The sequence below is a fragment of the Camarhynchus parvulus genome, chromosome 4 (assembly GCF_901933205.1).
Source record: "Camarhynchus parvulus chromosome 4, STF_HiC, whole genome shotgun sequence".
Lineage (NCBI taxonomy): Eukaryota > Metazoa > Chordata > Aves > Passeriformes > Thraupidae > Camarhynchus > Camarhynchus parvulus.
Genome location: NC_044574.1, coordinates 41,186,590 through 41,207,719, shown reverse-complemented (window position 1 = coordinate 41,207,719; position 21,130 = coordinate 41,186,590). Strand labels below are relative to the sequence as shown.

At 37.8% G+C, this 21,130-nt stretch overlaps 1 protein-coding gene across 1 annotated transcript; it reads right to left on the bottom strand.

Moving 5' to 3' along the window:
* Positions 1 to 4,879: 4,879 nt before the first annotated feature.
* On the bottom strand, positions 4,880 to 18,300 carry GASK1B (golgi associated kinase 1B). Its single transcript, XM_030947570.1, has 4 exons — positions 17,304 to 18,300; positions 10,169 to 10,383; positions 7,002 to 7,228; positions 4,880 to 6,672 (listed from the first exon to the last, which is right to left on the bottom strand). The coding sequence occupies exons 1-4, from the start codon at positions 18,298 to 18,300 to the stop codon at positions 6,465 to 6,467; spliced, it is 1,647 nt and encodes a 548-aa protein (XP_030803430.1). The 3' UTR covers positions 4,880 to 6,464.
* Between the last annotated feature and the right edge of the window lie 2,830 nt (positions 18,301 to 21,130).

Below are 21,130 nucleotides of genomic sequence, written 5' to 3'. Positions count from 1 at the left end.
ATATAACATAAAAAGTGCAGGTTTAGTGTTCAGAGTTTTTCATGTAAGTGATTCAGCCCCAGAAGGAGAAAAAATTAAGCCTATCATGTTGAAAGAATCAACAAAATTTAGGCATATACTGGGTATTCTAACATGTTTGAATTTAATTTCTATCTAATTTCAAAAACCTGAATGCTATAAGCCAGTGAATTGTGATGGAAGATTTGTTCATGCAATCATGAAAAGCAGTAGTAGAATGAATGAATGGGAGTTTGGGGAGAAAGCTGCTACAGTCATTTGGGCCTGATCATATCCCAGATCAAAAGTCCCAGATATCCCTGGGGGGATATGCCTCACATAATGAGGGTTTCTAAAGTTAAATCTTGTCATATATAACAGGAGGAATCCTTTCATCTTCCTTCAGGATGATGTTTTTATAAGGCAGGTCTAGCTTTCGTTTGAGTATCACCACCTTACCACAACTATGCCACAGCTGTATTCAGAGTATTCTCACTTTTACTTTTTGACTGCATATTTCTATTTTGGGACACCTGAGGTAGGGGAAAAAAATGCCAGATGACCAGAAAGACCCTGTCTTAAGCATGAGATATGTCCACTCACATCTGAAAATTAAGTTGTGTGACCTGCAGCTGTTTCAGAATTCCCAGAGCATAGGAGCACTTTGGACTGCCAGCTTGTACCATCTGTCAGGCATAATCCTCACACTTCAGAAGGCTGGACTTCACACAGTTAATAAATTCCATCCAAATCTCAAAGTGTTTCACATAGCCAGCTGAAGAATACCTCTGATAAGGCGTGCTTGTACAGCTTAACAGACCTCCATGGAATGCCATGCCAGCTTTTCCATGGAAGGAAATAGAGATAATGCTCCTGAACAGTGAATGCTGAAAAAAATTATTAAATAAGAATTAAATGTACTGCAGAAGACTAAAAAGGAAATAACTACTGAAACTGAAGTAATTTTTAGAGAAAGCCACTTATTTCAGTCACATAATGGTACTGGTATACTGAGTCCCAAATATAGAAAGGACAATGCATCACAGTAAGGGAAAAAAAAGTTTCTGCATTTTTGTTCATTTTGTTTTTTCCAAAAGAACAAATCCATGGAGCTGCTTTTGGAAAATTATCTTTAGGCATTAGAAGTTTGCCCTCTGTTTTCCTTCTCTTCTTTCATCAAAGACAAAGCAGTTCACAACATCTCAAGCATCCCCATACTTGCACACAAAGATAATTCTATACATTTTTATTTATAAGAGGAAGCCTGAAGAACTTACAATATTGCATCTGACTGAATAGCCTTCAAATACAAAAATATGTGGAATTCCCTGCTTGGTGCCACCCAGCCCAACAGTACAGCTCAGACTGTAAGCTGAGAACATGAGCTTGGGGCATTGTGGCTCCTTTCCCTTATATTCTCCAGCACCCAGAATTGTTGTATCATGTTAGAGGATAAAACCTTACCTAATTCTTACAAAGTCCATATATAAATTTGTTGTCCTTGAGTTTATCTAATCCTCTTTGAACCTCCTGACACACAGAAATACAGGTGGAACAGGCTGAAAGTCTTCAAAGAACACTTGAAGATCCTTCTTGGATCCCACAGGCATTGTTTAGAGAACTTACATTCTAAGTTCTATATTCATGCTATATTTCAGGAAACTCTCCTTATTAATATGTCACTCTCCCAAGGCCTCACTTTGACTTGAGGGTTCAGTTCTCCAACCTCTGAGAATACAGATTAACCTAACTGACTTAAATGGTTTTATCTGGAATTGGGACAATTCAGTGAAATTGAAATTAATTCATACAAATGTATCTGACAGAATTTTGCCTGAAGCATGCAGTAATGTGCAAAAATAAGTCATATTTTTAATAAAACAAACTAATTTTTGTGGCAAAGGGAATGTTTTAAATGTTTCCACATCTTTGTGTTTCCCATTAGTCTCTCTTGGATCGTGGCAAAAACTAAAAACTTCAAGAGGCCAAAAGCTTTTAGGCTACTTTAACTCTGTATGAATCTCTATTCCACATGGAGTCCAGTGTCTCTCTGCTATTCCTGTGTTTGCTCCTGGCATGTTAGAAACTTTACGAGTCCTTGACCAATGCTTCTTTCCTGGCATTATAAATGAGCATGGCCTTTTCTGCTCAATGTTTGTGTAAGTAGCTATTGTCAGAATGGCTAAAGAAGGTAGCAAATACCCATGCTGCAGTAACCAGAAGATTCACAGCTACACTGAATCAGCTTAGTGAGAAAGACTTGCAAGTCTCATGAGTAAATAGCTAGAAAATATTTCTACAGAAAGATTCCTTTTGGATTGTTTCCATGAAGAAGCAGTTTCAAGGCCATAGTTCTTTCTAAACAGTAACTAATGATCCACATATTACAATAATATGTAGTAGAGTTTATTTATTGGAACTTAGAGATCTGAACTGAAAATCTGATACAGATATTTCTTTATTTTGGATATGTCTACATATTACATGACAATAGCAGCAGAGATTCAAATGAGTCATTACCTGTGAAAATACTTTACTGTTACTAATTAAAGTACAAATAGACTTCAAAAATTCACAAATTCCAAAATAAAATGGAAATTCAATATCTAGCACAAAACATTTTTTAAAATCTGAGTTGGTATCACTCTGGAAGTTTAGCAGAGATACATACTGCTGTTTTACTCTACAACTGTCAGTAAAAAACTTTTAAGATAATATAAACATGTTAGCAAAGGAAGAGTTAATCCTTTGAGGACAAAAGTTTCATCTATTATTTTATTTAAACTTCAACTTGTGTATACCCAAAACTGGACTTAGGTTCACAAACACAATTCTTCATGTAAACAGTAAATTATAAACAGCTCACTCTTTATTAGCCAAATCGATCATTTTATAGAAAAAGCCAAAGTATAAATAGACGTAGAAGTATTTTTTGTGTCTGCATACACACATATGCATGAAAGTATTCCCAGGTTTGCTGCAGGAGCCTTGTCCCTTAATGTACCCTGAATCTGCATTTGTAAATTTGAAACCACAGAATTAGTCTCGTTTTTTATTTATTTATTTTAATATGGTGTTATATAGAATACCCCCACAAGAAAAGAAGGAAACTGCTCTCACATTGCTCTCCAGTTTTCATGTCCTCAGCTTCTGAAATATTTAAGACTATTAACTTGCTGGCAGGCTCCCAAGGAATTTTAAGGCATCTGTGCCTGTGTTACTTATTTTAAGCTCTGTCTTCCAGTGTTATGAAATCTCAAACTCTTTTGAGAGCAAACTCTTCTGACTTTCTTAGTAATTCCATTTCATGTGGTTCTGGCTTTCAGGCAGATTCAAGAATGACATAATCGCCTTTTCCCACCCACAGGTTTTCACTGCTGCTGTTGGTTACACCCTTCCACGTAATGTGCAACACCAATCCTTGTCTGATCCCAAATGCCCAGAAATGGAAGACAGCCCAGCAAAGAGGACTAAAGCACAGTTTCTTGGCTTTCTATCAATCACCATAGGTTGAATAAGGCTTCTTCCAGATTTTTCCTCTGAGTTGGTATTACTTTAGCTACAGTGCAGTTCCTGTCAGTCCAAAGTCATGCTACATCCAAAGGATGTGAACCAATTTCCCAATAAACTTTAAACCTGTTACTGAAGCAGGTATCTTAAATGTAGCAGCAGAGAAGAAACAAACTTAAAGTGCTCCTTTTGTATTTTTTACAGTATAATTTATGCAAATGCTCTCAAAAAATACATAATTCTTCATTTTCATTTAAAAAAATGCTAGAACTTGTATGCTAGTATGCATTCATAAGAGCTATTGCAATCATATTTTGCATTACTAACATTACTGGATTACGTACCAAGCTCCACAGAAGCAAGATAAAAAGCACTTTCTGGAATTTGTTACCAACATGAGAGAACTAGAAGCAATCTACAATCCTGTCTCACTGTCCAATCTCACAAAGAGTCTCCTGGCTTACCTGAAGACTACGAGAGTGTTTGTACATGAAATATGGCATGCTAACACAGCATAGGGAGTATTTCTTTGCCCTTGGAAAGTCTCCAGAAATTCTGCTTTTTACAGTCACGCTTTTCATGCTTGATCAGATTTTTAAGTAATGCACAGCACTTTGACTACTCAGTTCTCTTGAGTCCCGGACTACTGAAAGGCATTGGTTCAGGTTAGCTTGAGGGCAATTTCATAGGCAATTATATTGCTGCTTTAAGAGCCGGCACTGAACTGCCAGGCAAATAAAAAAGCATGTATCATGCTCAAGGAAACACTAGTCCATGTCCAGAAGAAATGGAGAAGAATGCATCAAGTTATGACCATAAAAAATAAATTATCTAGCCTGGAAAGATAATGGATTTCCTTGTCTTCTTCAGCAATGAGCCAATTCTGGAAAAAAATTACAACTGGGCAATGACTCACCATCAGGATGTGCAGTCTAAAGATAGAAGACAAAGTTCTCATGGGACCTTGTCATAATCAGCCACATTCACAACTCTGCTGGGCCCTCTCCTAAGCTCAGTGCAGCTGAGAGTCGCGCCTTTCTCTCACTCCCAGCAGTGAGAGATTATAAATTTGATTGCTCAAACAGGTACCTAGCAGGAAGAAACCTGTGAGACAGGCTAGAAAATGAGACAAACTGATTGTGATGGCCACCACAGAGTGAAATCCCATGCAACAGGAATTCCATGTGAAATGTATCCCGATGATTATTTATTTCTCTAGACTCTGCTCACAGCGCAAGCCAAAGCAATATTTTTGTTTCTGTGATGAAAATTATCCGGCTAATAAGTTACAACACTTTAAAAAAAGGGATTAATTGAAAATCCTGTAAAATTCTACCTTGGTGTTAAAAAGTCCAAGGCACTCTAAAACACATTCTCTTGAGGCAATAGTTAAGTTCTAAGAAGTTTTAATAAATTGAACTATCCTTTGCTGACAAAATAAAATAAAAGATTATTTAGCTGACTAAGGTCTTAAAATTTTACTAAGTCTTTTTAACACTGCCTATAATGAGATCTATTTCTTCTAGTAATGCAATTATTGTTAATGGGTTTTCTGATACTAAGAAAGAAAACTGATTTTAGCTTCAGTGGAATTGTAGTTATTTAAAACATTAAATTCACCCATCCACATTAACAGTGACATGAGACATTTTAGTTTGTCATTAATGATATTACACAAGCACTTTCAAAATTCTTTCACACCCTATATATTTTTACAACACATAAAGACAAGAGTAGCTATGAAAGCGTCCAACTTCTACCATTACCTCATGGCAAAACAATATTTCTCTAGAAAGATGGTAGGAGTTTTTCTAAACAGTCAGGTAGAAGACGGATGTGATGATAGGCTGTGTCAATTGATATTTACTTTCTGGAGCATTTCAAGGGTAAAAATCTATCTGAAGTGTTTATCCAACCTTCCCTAACAACCACACTTGTGGGAACAGTTGGGGCAAGTTCTCAGTTACAATCATCACCCCATAGTGGTCAGTCTTAATGGAAACCCAAGCTTGAATTGCTGGCTAGAGCTGAGCACACAGAATAAACATTTCCTCTGCTGGGTTTAATAACAGTCTTGTTAGGAGTTCTGCTTTTTGATAATAGTCTCAAAAACTACTGTCAACGATTTTGCAAAAACAAAACATGTACTTATTTAGCAGCATATTCACACAAAGATAAAGCTTTTTTTTTAATACACAGTTAATCATTAAACAGAAAATATCAGATCATCCACCCCACATCAGAAAAAATTGCACTGACAAAAATACATTGCAATGAGTGACTCATGATGAATTGTACTCCATACTGAACAAGTAAAAACTGTATTTGTCAAAATATTTATTACTGCTAAAGCCATGTTCTCCTCACTCTGTTTTAAAAATTCCCTCCTGTCCAGCGCAAACACTCCTGCATCTAAAAGAGTTGAATTTAGTTCTCGTATTTCAAAATATCAAAATTAAATAAATTAAAAGAAGCCCTTGGAAATGTTGGCATTTTAGAAAACTTAATAAATGAACAAATTCCTGTACTATATATGTTTCAGCTAGTGTCATCAATGTATCAAGTGCTTACACATCTCTTTTCCCATTTAAACTTGCAATAAAATCTACTGACTTCAATGAGGGAAGTAAGAGCAATCCAGCCTAATGTACTGAAAATACTGCTGCTAATTTCCAAACACTTCAATAGAAAGAGTGTTCATGGTACCTACATATTACTGCATATTATCATTTGGTTATTTTCATTTCACTGGTGACATAGAAGAGACTACACTGTGTTGAGGTGCAGCTGACACTTAAATGTTGCTTTTAAACCATGTAAGACTTCTTATTTAAAAGTAAACTTGAAAGTTTTGGGGAAAAAATAATGCTATGAATTAAATCAATTTTACTGTCAAGTTTCTGTCCCATAAAACATTTTTAAAGACTTTCTTTCAGATGGAAACAAGACTGTTTCATTCATTCATTCATGGGCAATACTTTGGCTCCATGTGCATTTATATAAGTAAGAAGAATTTTGGACCTCCTTTCTATTACATCAATAAGCTTTTCAATTCCTTTTCTGCCTCCTTGGCTCTCCCAGTATATTTTGTCAAGGAACAAAGACTGGAGCAACTTCTCACGTAGACGCTGGCTCCTCAGCACTGAAACTGCAGATGCAGGGAATCTGGAAAAGCACAAAGAAATTCATCAGGTTTTGCCATTACTCTGAATTGCAGTATTTATGTTATGGTTTAGCAATCAATTCTAAGAATATAGGCTGCAACTCAGCAAAGGAAGTCCATGCATGCCTAATCATATGTATGTTAATTGTATCTTTTACAGCTGTGGGATTACTCAAACATTTTTAGATACATCCTGTCAATGTCTTGGGCCAATGATATCTATTCCAGTAGTTTAGTGTCTCAAACTCAAACTGGGAAGAAATTATAAATCCTTTTACAAAATTATTTAGAACAATTAAAAATCCCTTTACAAAATTAATTTAAAACTTACTCATTGATTCCTTGTAGTATTTTGAAGTCAAGATTGTCCTCATTTCTGTCAAAGAAACCCTTATTGTCTATAAAGGCCAAGTGCCTTTGGTCATGCCTTTTCTGAACGATGTGTGTCAGGTCAACAGCATCCTGATCATTGCACTTCAGCTTCAGTCCTTGCTGCATGCAGGAATCCTCCTTGAGAGGTTTGAATCCACAACAATTTCTGTCTAGTCGATTATAGATCTAAAACAAAGTAGAGCAGAGTGCCAAGTGAAAACAATACCAAAGTACTTGGGGCAAAGTGTCACTGTAAGACACTGCTCTCTAACCCAGCTGACAGGAAAGCAAGCTCAGGACAAGCGTAATTAAAAACAGTGAAACAGCATTGAAGATCTGCTCCTCATACCTCAGGTACTGCTAAAACCAATTTCTCAGACTGCATATTTTATCTATTTTATAGCCATGATCTATTATGTCAATAGAAATTCTTTGAAAAGAATGGAACAATACCACTGTGTAACTGGAATAACAAGATGGTGAATACAATTCTATTTTCTTTGTCAGAAGCTTTCTTTTTTTTAAAGTTTTCTGTGCTAGAGAACAATAGAAATAGCACAGTCTGACACACATAGAGGATCTTCATTTTGTGGGATCTATTAGGCTAACAGTAGGCAAAATAACTGAAAAGACCAGTGAGGGGCACAACAAACCATCAAAAGCTATAAAATTGTTCTTACACTGTAAGAACAGTGTATTTATAACCACAGTGCAGCCTCCCTGTGGTATGCACTTTTATGACATGATGGTCTACACTATTTTTTCCCATGCAAAACCTCAATTATTCATCACACAGCACTTAGCTGGAAGGAATACATAAATCTGGACTAATTTTGGTGGTGTTAATGTTAGGCATCTCTTTTAACTTGTTTGTTTCTGTTCCCTTTCATAAACAATGACAAGAACAAGGCACATCCAGAGCAATGGATGCCATTTTAGGATAACCATCTAATATAGGAAGGATGAATCACTCCTTGAAAGTGCTGCTACCCCTTGAGAGTAGATGAGAGTAAATATTCAACATTGCTACAGCCCTGATCACACAAATTGGCCTGGATTGCCCTTAAAAGCCTTCACCTTGGACTTTGCCCCTGGGCACAGGAGCCCCCTTAAAGCTCAGGGAGCTCAGCCCTCCTCTGAGTCCTTTAGAGGAGGGGGTGTGGGAGGTGTTTTGCGCTGCTTATTCCTGGGTTGTTGGTTGAGCTTCCTGCCTGTCAGTCTTGGAGTTGTCTTGCCTATGCCTGATGCTCACAGGGCTACAAATGGGGCCTGTGGCTTTCACCGTCCTTCCGGCTGCCTTGCTTCTCCTGCTGCTGACCCTGCCTATCCTAGAGCAGCCTTTGGCTCCAGCTCATCTTCCCAGACAGCAGACCTGCTCCTGCTAACAGGTGTTTGGAGAGTGGAGATCTGGTCTGGTGCATATAAGACTTGATGAGTAGCTCATCAAAGGTCAACAATTTTTTCTGTCCTTTGTTGTTAAACTGCTCTAAGCATAAAAGCATTACTGTTCACATAAGCCTTCTAAAACTACAATTTTATTTTTGTAACTCCCCAGGAAAAATAGGACCCCACCTGATGCAGAATTTTGTTGCATGTTGAAATAAAAAGGTCACCTCTTTAATCAAATGAAAGTCTGAAAATTGGGTTTGTTTTGATTTTGTTTGGGGTTTTTTATACGTAGTTCTATTTCTAGTTGAATTGTTGACAGTGTTTGTTTCCAAACACTAAAATCCCGAGGAAAGGAACAGACTTCCTCCTTCTCCTTTCATGAGCAGCATTCATTATCTGAAGGCTGTAGAGCCCCTCTTGCTTCTCTCTCCTGGGACCTCTTATTTAATCCATCCAAAGGTAAGAAAATAAAGCAGAGTCCTTCTAGAAAGACTCCTCTGATGTATAGACCCCATTCCTTTGCACTTCTCTGCATGCATTAAATAGACAAGGAAATCTTGTTCTTACAGACAGCCTCTTAACAGTTATCTTGCACATTTCAGTGCTAAGACATAATGATGGAACACTCTGGAACTGATGCATATAGTTTGGCAGAATCTTCTGTCATACATTTATGTACATAAGAGGACCAAACCCCCAAAATTAAAGAATTCATTTTGCTTCAGTTCTTGCAGGAGGCAAGTAAAGGTCAACTATAAGCATTTTTTATCCTGCTCCTATGTTGTACAACATTTGAAACCAGAGATTAGGAAGATCTATTAGAAGCGCCAAACCTATTCTTCTGAAGGAATTATGCTTAACAGAGAATACTTTTCACCATTATTCTTTATTTCTGAATGACTCATGAAGCACAGCTATTATTTTTCTTGATACTAAACCATTTCTTGGCATTTTTTTTTGTTTTCAAATATTCATATTCTGCTGCTGATAAACTTTGAGTGCATACAGATAAAACTGTAGTCTTTAAGAGCTATGAGAGTCACTTTCACTCACTTTCTGGAATGCATGTTCTTGTCTGGTAGGCAACCAGAGATATAAATCCCTCTGATACCAGCTATTAGTACAAGAGTAATTTGTCTCCTGTCATGTGAAGTGCAATCCTGTTGTACCTTATTTTAACCAACCCCTCCTTCTGAATAATAGAACAGCAGATGTATCTTTCACCAGTCACTGCTCTACTCCTTCTTTACTAAGTCACTGTCAAGGTTTTTTGTTGGGTTTTTTTTAAAGAAAAAATTATCCACTACAACTGTTACCTTACTCCAGATTGCAGCTCACCAAAACCACTTCAGTCACCTCTTGGGGCTGGGGAGGTGCAGGAAGGACCACAGAGTAAAAAGAGATTTACAGTTGTGAACACAGTCAAGACCTCTGTTTGGAGAAACAAGGAGTGAAGGAGAAACAGTATGCCTGACTCAATATGATATAAATCAAGGCAAAAAGCCTTTGCTTCCTCTTTAGAAAGAAATGAGTCAGTTAGGTTTCCTGCCTAATTATAAGCTGCATTTTGGATATTTTAATCATAAGAAATGACCAGAAATAATTTCAAACTATGCAAATACCTCTCTTTCCCATTAAAAAAAAATGAAACACACTAAAATTACTATTTCTCAAAATCCTGTGTTTGATCACATGACTTATGAGGCAAAGTAAAGTTGTGTTCAGTAAACATTTTACCTGCAACAGAAAATCAAAGAGTGCCATCTTGGACCATTCATGATGATGAATTTCAGTACAGCCCCACTCAGCTTTGGGAACTTTACCATTCTGCCAGCATTTCTTCTTCAATAGCTGCTGATATTGTCCCCATGTTAACCTCACTGAAGAATGGGTACTATTATCTGTTGGACTCAGTGAGGAATCCCAGAGAATAACAGGACAGGCCTGACCACCTGAAAAAAGGGAAACAAAATACCATTATTATAAGTGCAATACTATCAGTTTTATTTGATTCTTTTTTAGACATTGCCTAAGCATTAGTAAATGTACCATTTTACAGATCTGGAAGGAGAACCAGCCAGGGACTAATATCTTGACATTCTTTGGTTAATGTGGTCTTATCCTACATCCATAACCAGCCACCCCAGGACTGGAAACATAGGCATAAATGTCCTCAATGTATGGAAGACTTTCTTTGTTTGAAGAAAGAGATTAATGTACAAAATCATATACTAAACCAAACTACTAAAAAGTTTGTAGGTAGGTTAAAAGCCTATAATGCCACTGTGAACCAACAATATAATTTCCTTCTGATTCCAGTGAACTGCTGATTTTCAAGAGCTGGAAACTCATGTTAAAGGGGGTTTTCTTTGCATAATGGACATAGAGACACCACAAATCCTATACTCAAAGTGGATTTATTTTGTTATTTTTAGTATTTTAAACCTATGATGTATTACTCCACAGCTCTGAAAGGATATATGAGAATACTAGAGAACGTGAGCATAGCATGAATAAACAACTTCACAAGTTTGGGCTTTTTACCTAGATGAGATCTATTTTGCATAGCAGATATTTTAGCCAAATTCTTTAGTTCTTCTGTTTAAAGAATATTCTTCTCTTCCCTGAAACAAATACAGAGGACTTCTCTTTGGTGAATTCTAGTGTTCAGCTTCACTGTGAGAATAGACCTCATCAAAGAATTTAAAATGAGCTTCTCCAGTATAAAAATTGATAAATTTATTTCACACAGCATCAAGGAACAGACAGATCTATTTTATTATAAAACTCTCCTTTTATTCCTGATGCAATGCTACTGCTGCTAAACTGCTAAGGACCCAGGACTGACTGTAGCTTGTACATATTAAAACAAAGAAATCCTTTATATTTAGGATGTGTAGACAGAAGATCAAAATATGTCTTAGTACAGAGAGGAAGAACCATTTAACTGCAAAGCTTAAGTGCTGTTTACTAAAAAGTGTTGGAACACATATAAAGCTTTAAAAATTATTCATATTCATCTTGAAGTTCATTGAACTTAGTCTACACTATTGCACAATTTATTGCATAGTTAAGTACAGCCTAAATTGTCTCTTTGTCTTCCACATGCCCAGGAAGACAGAGACAGATCTGCAAAAAAGCTTTTAGAAACACATGAAGGCAAGAGGTCCAGGTCACCTTCTTCAGAAGCAAACCAGACAGAAAAAAGCCCATGGAAAACAGGTATCAGTGCCAACAGCAGGGTAAAAGCTGCCAATGTCAATGCTCCATTTGTAAGCAGCCAGGACTGTGAAAAACAATCTCCACACAGCTGAATCAAAAAGCAACTTGTTCAAAGGATGCTGACTGTTGTAAAACAACAGATAAGAAATGATCTTTGCCTGTACCTAGCTCTACAACATGTGCAAAGTTTCATCTCCCATTCACCAAACAAGCATGACAGACCAGTTCCGCATGCAATCCAGCCCAAGAGAAAAGCCAGCTCCTTTCCAAACCAGAATGTGCCTGATCTCTCTGCCATGGTTTGCACGTACAAGGTAGTCCTTCCAAAGCCAAGCCAACTCAACCACCACTTCTTTAACTCCCCTCCCAGCTGCCCAGTGTTTCCTTAGAAACACAGAATGTGTCTTTCCAATAGGAACATCCATCACTCTTTATTTATGAACAGTATTACCTTTATCAGCATCATGTTCCACACTCTCCTCCACTGAAAAAATTAGCTGAGCACTCCTGAAAATCAGACTTCTCCTCTACTGAGGTGCCTGAATAAGTATTTAGGTAACTTACTTGGGAAATCCTACTCATTTCTCCATCTCTCTCACTCTGGCTCTACCATCTACACTGCAGATGACTTTACCCAAGTTAGATCAGCTATGAGTTAGGTTCCTTTTCGAAGAAAGTTTGGAGAATATCTATCTAAGCATTGGGGATTCTCACAAAAAAAAACAGGACAGCTTTCATAAAATGACAGCTTTCATAAGGACCAAATCTGATCTATTATTTTTATATCTCCAGTAACAACTTATGTAACTATTCATTAATTCTTCCACAAATCAAATACATAAACAGTTTTCTAAGAAAACAAACATCTCCTGTCTACCCAAAAAGAACATGATAAACAATAGTAATATAAATACTTGAAAACTATTAATAATATCATGCCAGTTTCCATTAAGATACAAAAACATTTTTAAAAGACTAAGGTTAAATACAGGAAATGTTTGCATTTCAAAGGAAATGGGAGCAGAAAAGATGATCCAAAAAAAAATCTTTCAACTTTGTAATTTAAATTGGATTACAGGAATATGAAACAGCAGCTTCAGTAAAGAGCTGTGACTCAAATTTTTGACACTTGCAGGAAAAATATCAAGACGCTGAATTAAAGCAGATAAGGGGTCTGATTCACAGCTGCATGAATTGGCATGACCCCAGTCAAATCAGTGGAGTTTTTCTGATTCAAACCTCATTAGGATTGGGCTGAAGTTACCTCAACAGCAAAGAGACCTACAGCCACAACTGGAAAGGTGAAGCACATTTCAGAAAAAGTCCAGTGTATTCTGTATGTGCCTCTTTCTTAGTCAGTTTTACATATTAACACAGAGGGGTACTGCTTTTCTGTTGCTGCAGCTGCACTGCACTGAATCTCATCCAGAGCTGATTGGGTTCATTTTATTTTTATCGGCCATTTTAGATCTATATACCTACTTAACTGCCCAAAGGCAATCTTCAAAATTGTGTGGGAAAGATTTTTCAAAACTCATGCTGAAACCATCTTCCTAGTAATTCATACACATTTTTTAACATTTGAACATTTCTAAAAATGTCTTAGCTAAGTTGAATAAGCTAACACAGATGAAACCTCAGGCTGCTGAGACCAGACCACCTCAAGGTACTCTAATTGCTTCATGTGCCGCTCACTGACGTATCCCTGCATGGCTTCTTCAACACAGGCATCACCTTAGATTTCCACACCCCACATCACTTTGAAAATAAACTGCATACTTCTGAACTTCATGTGGTTAGGAACCACATTTTGCTCTTGCAAACATTTCTCTCCTCTTGTGCTCTGACTTATAGCTATAGCACTTTTTCTAACTTCCTCAAAAGAAAATATTTTCAAACATGCCCAGAAGATCAACAATAAAACCAGAAAATCTTTCATTAGGTAGTTAAAGCCCTTTCTCAAACTCACCATTGTTCACTATAAGGCAGCACATCTCACCACTGCCACATTTGCAAGAAGAGTTCAGTTGTCCATGTATTAGCAAGAAAGGATAATTTAGTGTGGAAAATGAGAGGGACCAGCATATGGAGAGCAATTTTGAGAGTTTTAAGTTTTTAGGGAAAACATAAGGAACAGAAGCAGAAAGTAGAGAGAAGTTAGGCCATTTATTTTTCTTTCTTCCCTATGCACCTCATTGCAATGTTCTGTCCTGTGCTCATATGGATGTCAGTATTAAGGAATGCATGAAATGTGCATTAGTTGCTCTCTAGACTATGGACTGCATTATTGCTTGTACATTAACTTCTCTACCCAGCAGAATACTGGAAATACGCCTCTCATACCCCTTTGAGAGGTACAGCACTGTGTGAAAGTATTTTAGAGCATTCTGAATGCATGAAGCAGTGTTAGGTTTTTATTCTTTGCCCTGACATTGGTAATTAATATTGCATAACTTTTGATGGGATGGCAAGAGCTGGCTGATAGCACAGGATATAACACAGAAAAAATAGGGACACCTTTTATAGTCATGCAGAGGTCAGTAACGTAAAACAACAGCTGCAACCAGTGGAGCTATCATCTCATTCATTATTTGCACTAAACCAACCATGAAAGGTGTTACTCATAGGAAGAGTTTCTTGCAAGTTTTCAGGGAAAAAAGGAGGTTCTGGACAAATAGCAGATTGAGTACCCCAGTGCTTATTATTCTCAGTTTAGTCAGACTCAGGATATCACAAAACCAGAGGGGAGGAGAAGCAGCAATCAGCACACAGCAGTTCAGTCCCTCAGCAAGAGGTGCAAAAAAACTGTATAGCAGCAGGTACTGTACCAAAAGCCATCAAAGCCTCACTGCTACTAACCAAGGAGCCAGAGCACTATCCTTACAGCTGTCAGCTGAGACACAGAAGCCAGCTTGCCCCAGCCCACAAACTCCAGCTGTAGCTCAAGCCTAAAAACTACTGCCACTGTCCCAGCCTGCAAATGCAGTTGCTAAGCTGGAGGCCATACATACATGCATCTGACTTAGCTCCTGTGCAAAGGTCATTAATGTAGGGCTGCAACACCAAGCAAGGTCACTTATGTCTCATATTCCTCGGGTTAAGGTTATGAAATAATGAAGTACCTTAGTGCTGTAGTGTTTAAGTGACCGTCCCAAAACTCAGACACATAAGGGTCAGCCTTCATTTATTCCACAATAAACACAATTTTATAACTATTTCTTGGTGTTTTACAGGATTGTCCTTCCTTTTTTTATCGGAGATATTTTTCACATCTTGTAGGTAGCAATGGAAGTAACGAATGACTGCTTGTGAATGCACAAAATCATGCTCTTTTAGACTTCTATGCCCAGCTCAAAAGGGCTTTTCCTACTGATTCTACTCGAGCTTTTCATATTCAGTCAATTCATTGTAAAAGTATGAGAGAAAGAGTTACCATACCTGATTTTTCCATCCAGGATGGATGATGGAAAAATTAGAGAAGCCACAAAAAATTCAGTTAACACTTAAAAGGGTTTACAGTTAACAAGGGAAGGTGAGGGCAGCAGACAGGGAACTTGAATACAGTATTTTGCTAGACTTTAAAAAAAGTCAGTGTCAGATCTGTGGGAATAAGGGAAATAGAAACTGTACAGGGATTTACTAAGCAGTTCTTTGAAACTGCTTTTGACAAAATGAATGACAGTTTTGAAAAGCCCATTTTTTAAGATTTTAATGCTACATCAAACATGTCTTGTTGGATCACATCACAACTGAGGCAAGCTAAAGGGATGTGTCGGCGAGAGAGATATGTCAGCCCAGAACTAGTGTACATTTATACACACATGCAGTCTGTAATCCTGCATTGCTTGCTTTCCCATGTGAATAACTGATTCACGCAAGCCACTCTGTAAAAAACTTTACAGAGCTCACCTATCTTAATATATCTAGGTCATTTCAGTGAGCTAATTACTAATATTATTTTTAAGAATTACATTTTCGCTCATTTTCCTACCACAAATATTTTCATATTATGCCAGACACAAGCACATAAATAGTAAAGAGCTCAAGTAGTTACAAGGCATCTGAGTTCCAGCATATTTCCAGGCTAAAGAAATCATAAGAGACAAGGTGCAGTCACTGTTCCAAATGCTCTGTTCAGTCTTTAGCTGGAAAAAATAAAGTGAGACCAAAATAGTGTTATTTCTCTTCTCATCACCTAGCAACACTCCTCTTGCAATAGGAACTTAGCCAGTTATGAGGAAAAGAAAATTAGAGGGCAGAATGACACACTCTGTCCCAGACAGTCCAAAACATACTGTAAGGTGACAGACACTGAGCAGCACAATGCACAATTAGCCTAATAGCAGTTTTCTGAGGTTTGCAGTCTGTCATCTCTGCAGCCACACTGTGCAGAGTTCCCCCATCCGAACTGCCTTAATGCCTTATGACAGCTCTATAGCAATAGATCTTGTTCCTAAAAATAAAATGGGCATAATGTATCTTCCATGCTCTGCAAGTATGAATAATATTCAGAAGCCTCCAAACTGTTGTTCCTAGAGATTCATTCCCATTGTTGTACAGGCTGCCAAAGGGAAGGTTTATAAAAAAGGAAGACACTGGAAATCACGAGGTTGTCTTCCTGCTGTCAGATTTTAGAAAATCTTTCTAGCATTACTTTTCTTTTTAAGAAATGCAGACTGATCTAAAACTATTTGGTATAAGCTGATTTCAAAGCAAGAAATGAACAGCAAAAACATAGATACCTACTTTTGCAATGATTCACTAAAATGCAACACAGTCCTTTTGGATTTGTGACTGCACAAAAATAGGACTTATGCTGAAGACAAGAAGGTAGCAATTTTAAAGTAGACTTCTAGCTCACATTACATGTCTGAATTCTACCTTTAATTTCACTAAAGGTTAAAAATCAACTTTTTAATTGGAACTCTATACTAATCATTTAACAGGCATACTGAGATATTTACTGTGTGTGTTTCCTTGGATAATATATAGATGTGTGTACTGAACCTCAAAATGTACAGCAGAATTCACTGAAATGTAGTTTGTTTGGGTTTTACTTTAACAGAAGAAAGGGAAGCACCTTTTAAAAATTTTCAGTTCTCAAGAGGATTAGTGCCATGAAAAAAGATTCAAGCTTCTGCAGGCAGGTTCCCCACCTCTCTGAGTAGATTACCTGACCCCATTCCTACCACCTGAGAGATGAACTTTTGTGAAAAGTTCCAACAGTATTTTATTAAAGTCTATTCTAAAAGATGAGAAGTTTATTTTTAAAAATACAAAATACCCATTGAATCACAGAGATTCTGGAATCTCACCAGTTTCACTTTAGGCAGTCTGTACAATGTCACGCAATCTACTGATTGCTCCTTCTCTTTTTTCTTGTTCCAGACTCATGTTAGGAAACTCTTACTGCCCTCAGCAACTCGATCATATTTGAAGCAAACTTTGGGGTATTCATCCTCTGGACAGAATGACTGCACTGCAGAAGTTACACACATTCACTGGCTTTACTTCCCTGTAACAATGGGGTTAGTGCTCGGGCTCACAGGAGTTAAAGGGGGTCATTGCTGCTGCCCCATGGTTAACGCCAAGCGGGAAGGAAACCTCTGCACCCCACCTGCAGACGCTGAAAACCACAGGAATGTGTTACCTTGGAAGAACTCTGATCTCCTGCTTACAGAAGGTAAGCTCCTGTTTAGCCCCAAGATCCTGTCCAAATGAAAGGCAAACACCTCACTCATGTCCAGAGGTCTTTTGACAATTCCACAGTGTCCCTGATTACAAGCAGTTCCCATAGTGCTGGGACCTCTTGCAAATACTGCCAGGACTGCTTTTTGCGAAGGAACTTCTTGAATGCTCTCTATGGGAGAGTCTGCCAGCATGCGCATGTTTAGGATGTCATCTTTGCTCATCCATGAGGGAGGGCTCTCGCTATAAATCCTGATATTGCTTTCCTCAGGCTGGAGCTGTGCCTTTACAGCTCCAGAAATCCTCCCAGGTCTCTGGTGACCTCTCTCCCTGACAGCCATTCCTTTATGCCCGTGTTCATCCAGTTGGTACTTTCTTGCCTCCAGAGCAATCGCTGCTCCCTTGGTGCTGGCAGCACGTGTGGCCCACCCTGGCTGTTGGGCAAAGGCCTCTTCCCAGCCCATAAAAGTGGCTTTTGGAAAGTGCTGCCCGTAGGACAAAGGGATTGCATTTTTCTTCCTGCGTTTTGGCTTCACTGTGCCTCTGATGTTGGCAGGCTTGCTGCGCTTGGACCGCAGGGTGATATAAACTACATTGGGTGGCAGCAAGGTCCCATTGCTACCAAGCTGGGGTTCCTGGAAATTGGGTGGTGACAGGGTGCCATCCAGTGGGATACCCAGAAAAGGAGTTTGAGCTGCATCTTGGAGACTCCTGGAACTGATCTTTCCATGCCCTCCTTTGTGCTGCGGTAAAACATGACCCACTTGGCTGACAAGGAATCCCAGGTAGATCACACAGGCAGTGCCCACGAGCAGATTCCTCCTTGTCCTCGGGCGCCTGCAAGTCCAGAGCCTCAGCAGCCGTGAGGGCCACAGGCAGCAAATAAACAAGTTTTTGATGTTACTTGGCTGATCAAAAGGGGTCATTTCTCTAATGAATCCACATGATGAAAACAGCATAAAGTCTTCTGTACATTCCAGCCAGGATGATGATGCATTATTTCTCTTCCCCAATTTCTATTTCTCCTTTTCCAAGTAGCTTCCAGCATAAGTGATGGACAGAGGCTACTGATATGCCTGGGAAAGTGGTCAGCACTAAGGATGCTGACACTCCACCTTCTCAAATTGTTAAATTCTTATCAGCCACCACAGAGGAAGTGATTGGCTTCAGAGAATGAATGGAGCCAGCTGCGTAAGCAAAGTTTACTGACTTGTAGTCTAAAAGATCTATGTATCTTCTCTGCAAACTGCAAAAAGAAAATAGTAGCATTTCCTTTCATTACTCACACATAGCATCTGTGGCTCTATATTTTTCAGAGAAAAGAAGTTCTAGATGAGACTGTATGCATGTAGGAATTTGTCAAGATAAATCTTTTACTTTCTCATTACAGTATAAATCAAACACCAAAACCATTAAATACAGGCTCAATTTTCAATCTCAGCCAGATGTATTCCAGAATTAGAAGAAATTCTTGTCAAATCCAGATCATTATCTTTTTCTTACAAGACAAAGTCTTCACTAAACCTCATATTATGGAAATGCTGTAAATGATCCAAATATGAACCAGGGACTAGTAGTTAAATATGCACATATTCACTAATATAAAAATATATTAGCAGTGCCAAATTTCCCTAGTTGACTATGAATATAGTTCCCACAATTCATAAACACACATTAAAATTGAAAGATGGTTAATTCTCTTCACTCTTGTGAAGCCATAAAAAGAATCTAGCTAAAGTTTTTAAAATAAAATGACAGTGGCTTATATATCCTTTCCAAGAAACAAAGAATAGGTGCACATTACATACAGATTGCTATAAAAATAAAATTTCTTACCTATTCAGCTTGACACATCCTTTGTTCTGGTAAACTCCTTAGGTTAATAAAAGTAACAGAGTAAAAGCTGGCATCTAGAACATATTTCACTTTTAAGTATGGTTCACATTTAGGTATTTCATTGCAAGCTAAGAACTGTTGAGAAGCTAACTTTACTGAGAAGTGGTTGCATATGAGCTGCTGTAAACTTACATGAACCTTACGTTATAAAAAAAAAAAAAAACCAAACAACCCCCCACACAAAACCACAGCAACTTCTATTTTAAATTCTGTAATGAAAAGTCCTGTGAAGTATGTGCCTTTCAAAAGTGCATTCCATCTATTTCTAACTCCTGAGAGCCCTCTAGTGCACTGCATGCAAATGTACTAAAGAAACTCCCTTTACTGCATTTAGTTTTTTGAGGGGTTTTTAAGCGTGAAATACCACCCATTCCCTGGATTTTAGAACTTTTGAGGATCATATATTGTTGTGGTGAGAAGTGAAAAAACAGATAGCTACTTTTAAAATGCTATTAATCTGCTACTAAACAGCTCAGGAGTGTCTCCTATTTCCGCTTTCTGGAGCAAGGCATAGCAGATTCCCTGTACAGCTGGAAAAGTTGGGGCAGACAGAAGTTAAGGGCAAACTTCTGACATCTGATTCCTTTCCTAGTCTAAGTATAAAATAATAAAATGTATATATGTTCACTGTAATTCAAAGAATGAAGATATTCTCTTCTCCATAGCTACTACTAAAGGAGAATAGTTAAGACATTCGTTTATGTTTCATATTGGTCCAATATTAATTTATAAAAAATTTTTAGTGTATTTTTTTCCACAAGCCATCACTTATCCTTACTTTTTGTCTAAATATGTACTGTCAAGTTAAAACTGCAGTATCCATGCCCATTAAAAGAGCCTCCATGTTACATATTTTTTCCAAATCTGAATTTTTGGAGGAATTGGGATTGTAAGAAATCTCTTCAACCACTTCAGTTCTTCTCTCTTTCTTGTTTTAGTTCAAATCTGACTGATGGGACATATCCCAAACAAAGAGAATTTATTCCAAAATCTCCAGACAAGTTGCTTGACTTGGAAATGCATCACACTGCAACAGTTGTTTTCAAATACCCAGTTCCTGCAAGTACACAGCACCTGTCTATTAGAACCAAGCAGCACCAAAGCACTGTACATTCCAGTCACTAACAGCGCTCCTCTGCTGTAACAATTCTCTGAAATTCTCTGTAATCTAAGTAATCTTTCTACTGCTACTCTTTAAATATTATCTGGAGGAAATTATAAAAGGATATGGAGAGTCATTCTTCACTATTCATTTCATTTGTAACCTTGAAATCATAATGTGGTGTGCATACTGATGTACAGTGTGGACTGTTGATTTTTTTTGAGGCTTTCTAAATGTGATAATAGCAACTGATTTTCCTTTATTTCTTATGTTCAGAAGAGAGAACTCAGGTGCTGGTATGTTCTTTGGAATGGATGGTGGTAGAAAATCAACTAGATAGAATACAGTATCTTGTTAGTTTAACAGATGTTTGCCTCTAATTTTAGATTCTTAAATGGCAAAATATCAAGAGATTTTTTTTTCAGCCTCTGTGGTGTACATCTCCAGTGCCCTAGCAGATACCATAAAATAAGGAAGGCTGAAATGACTAGGGAGTTGTCTGGAAAAAAAGCATTTCATTGTGTTTCACAAGAAACAAAGAAAAAGCTTTTTGTTCAAGTGGGTACTAGTCTTCTCTCTGGAATCATTGTAACCCAAAGCTACAGCAAAGCACTAAAGGGTACTGACAAGCTGAAACAGTACTTCCTCTGTGGTGATAAAATATTTAAGACAAACTTTCAGAACAGCAGCTGTTGTCTGACCAAATTCTGGCCTCCATTATTTCACTTTGCTACCTACAGCTAGCCTGTAGTATCTGTCAGATTTTGTATTTGTTCCTTGCTCTAAACTAT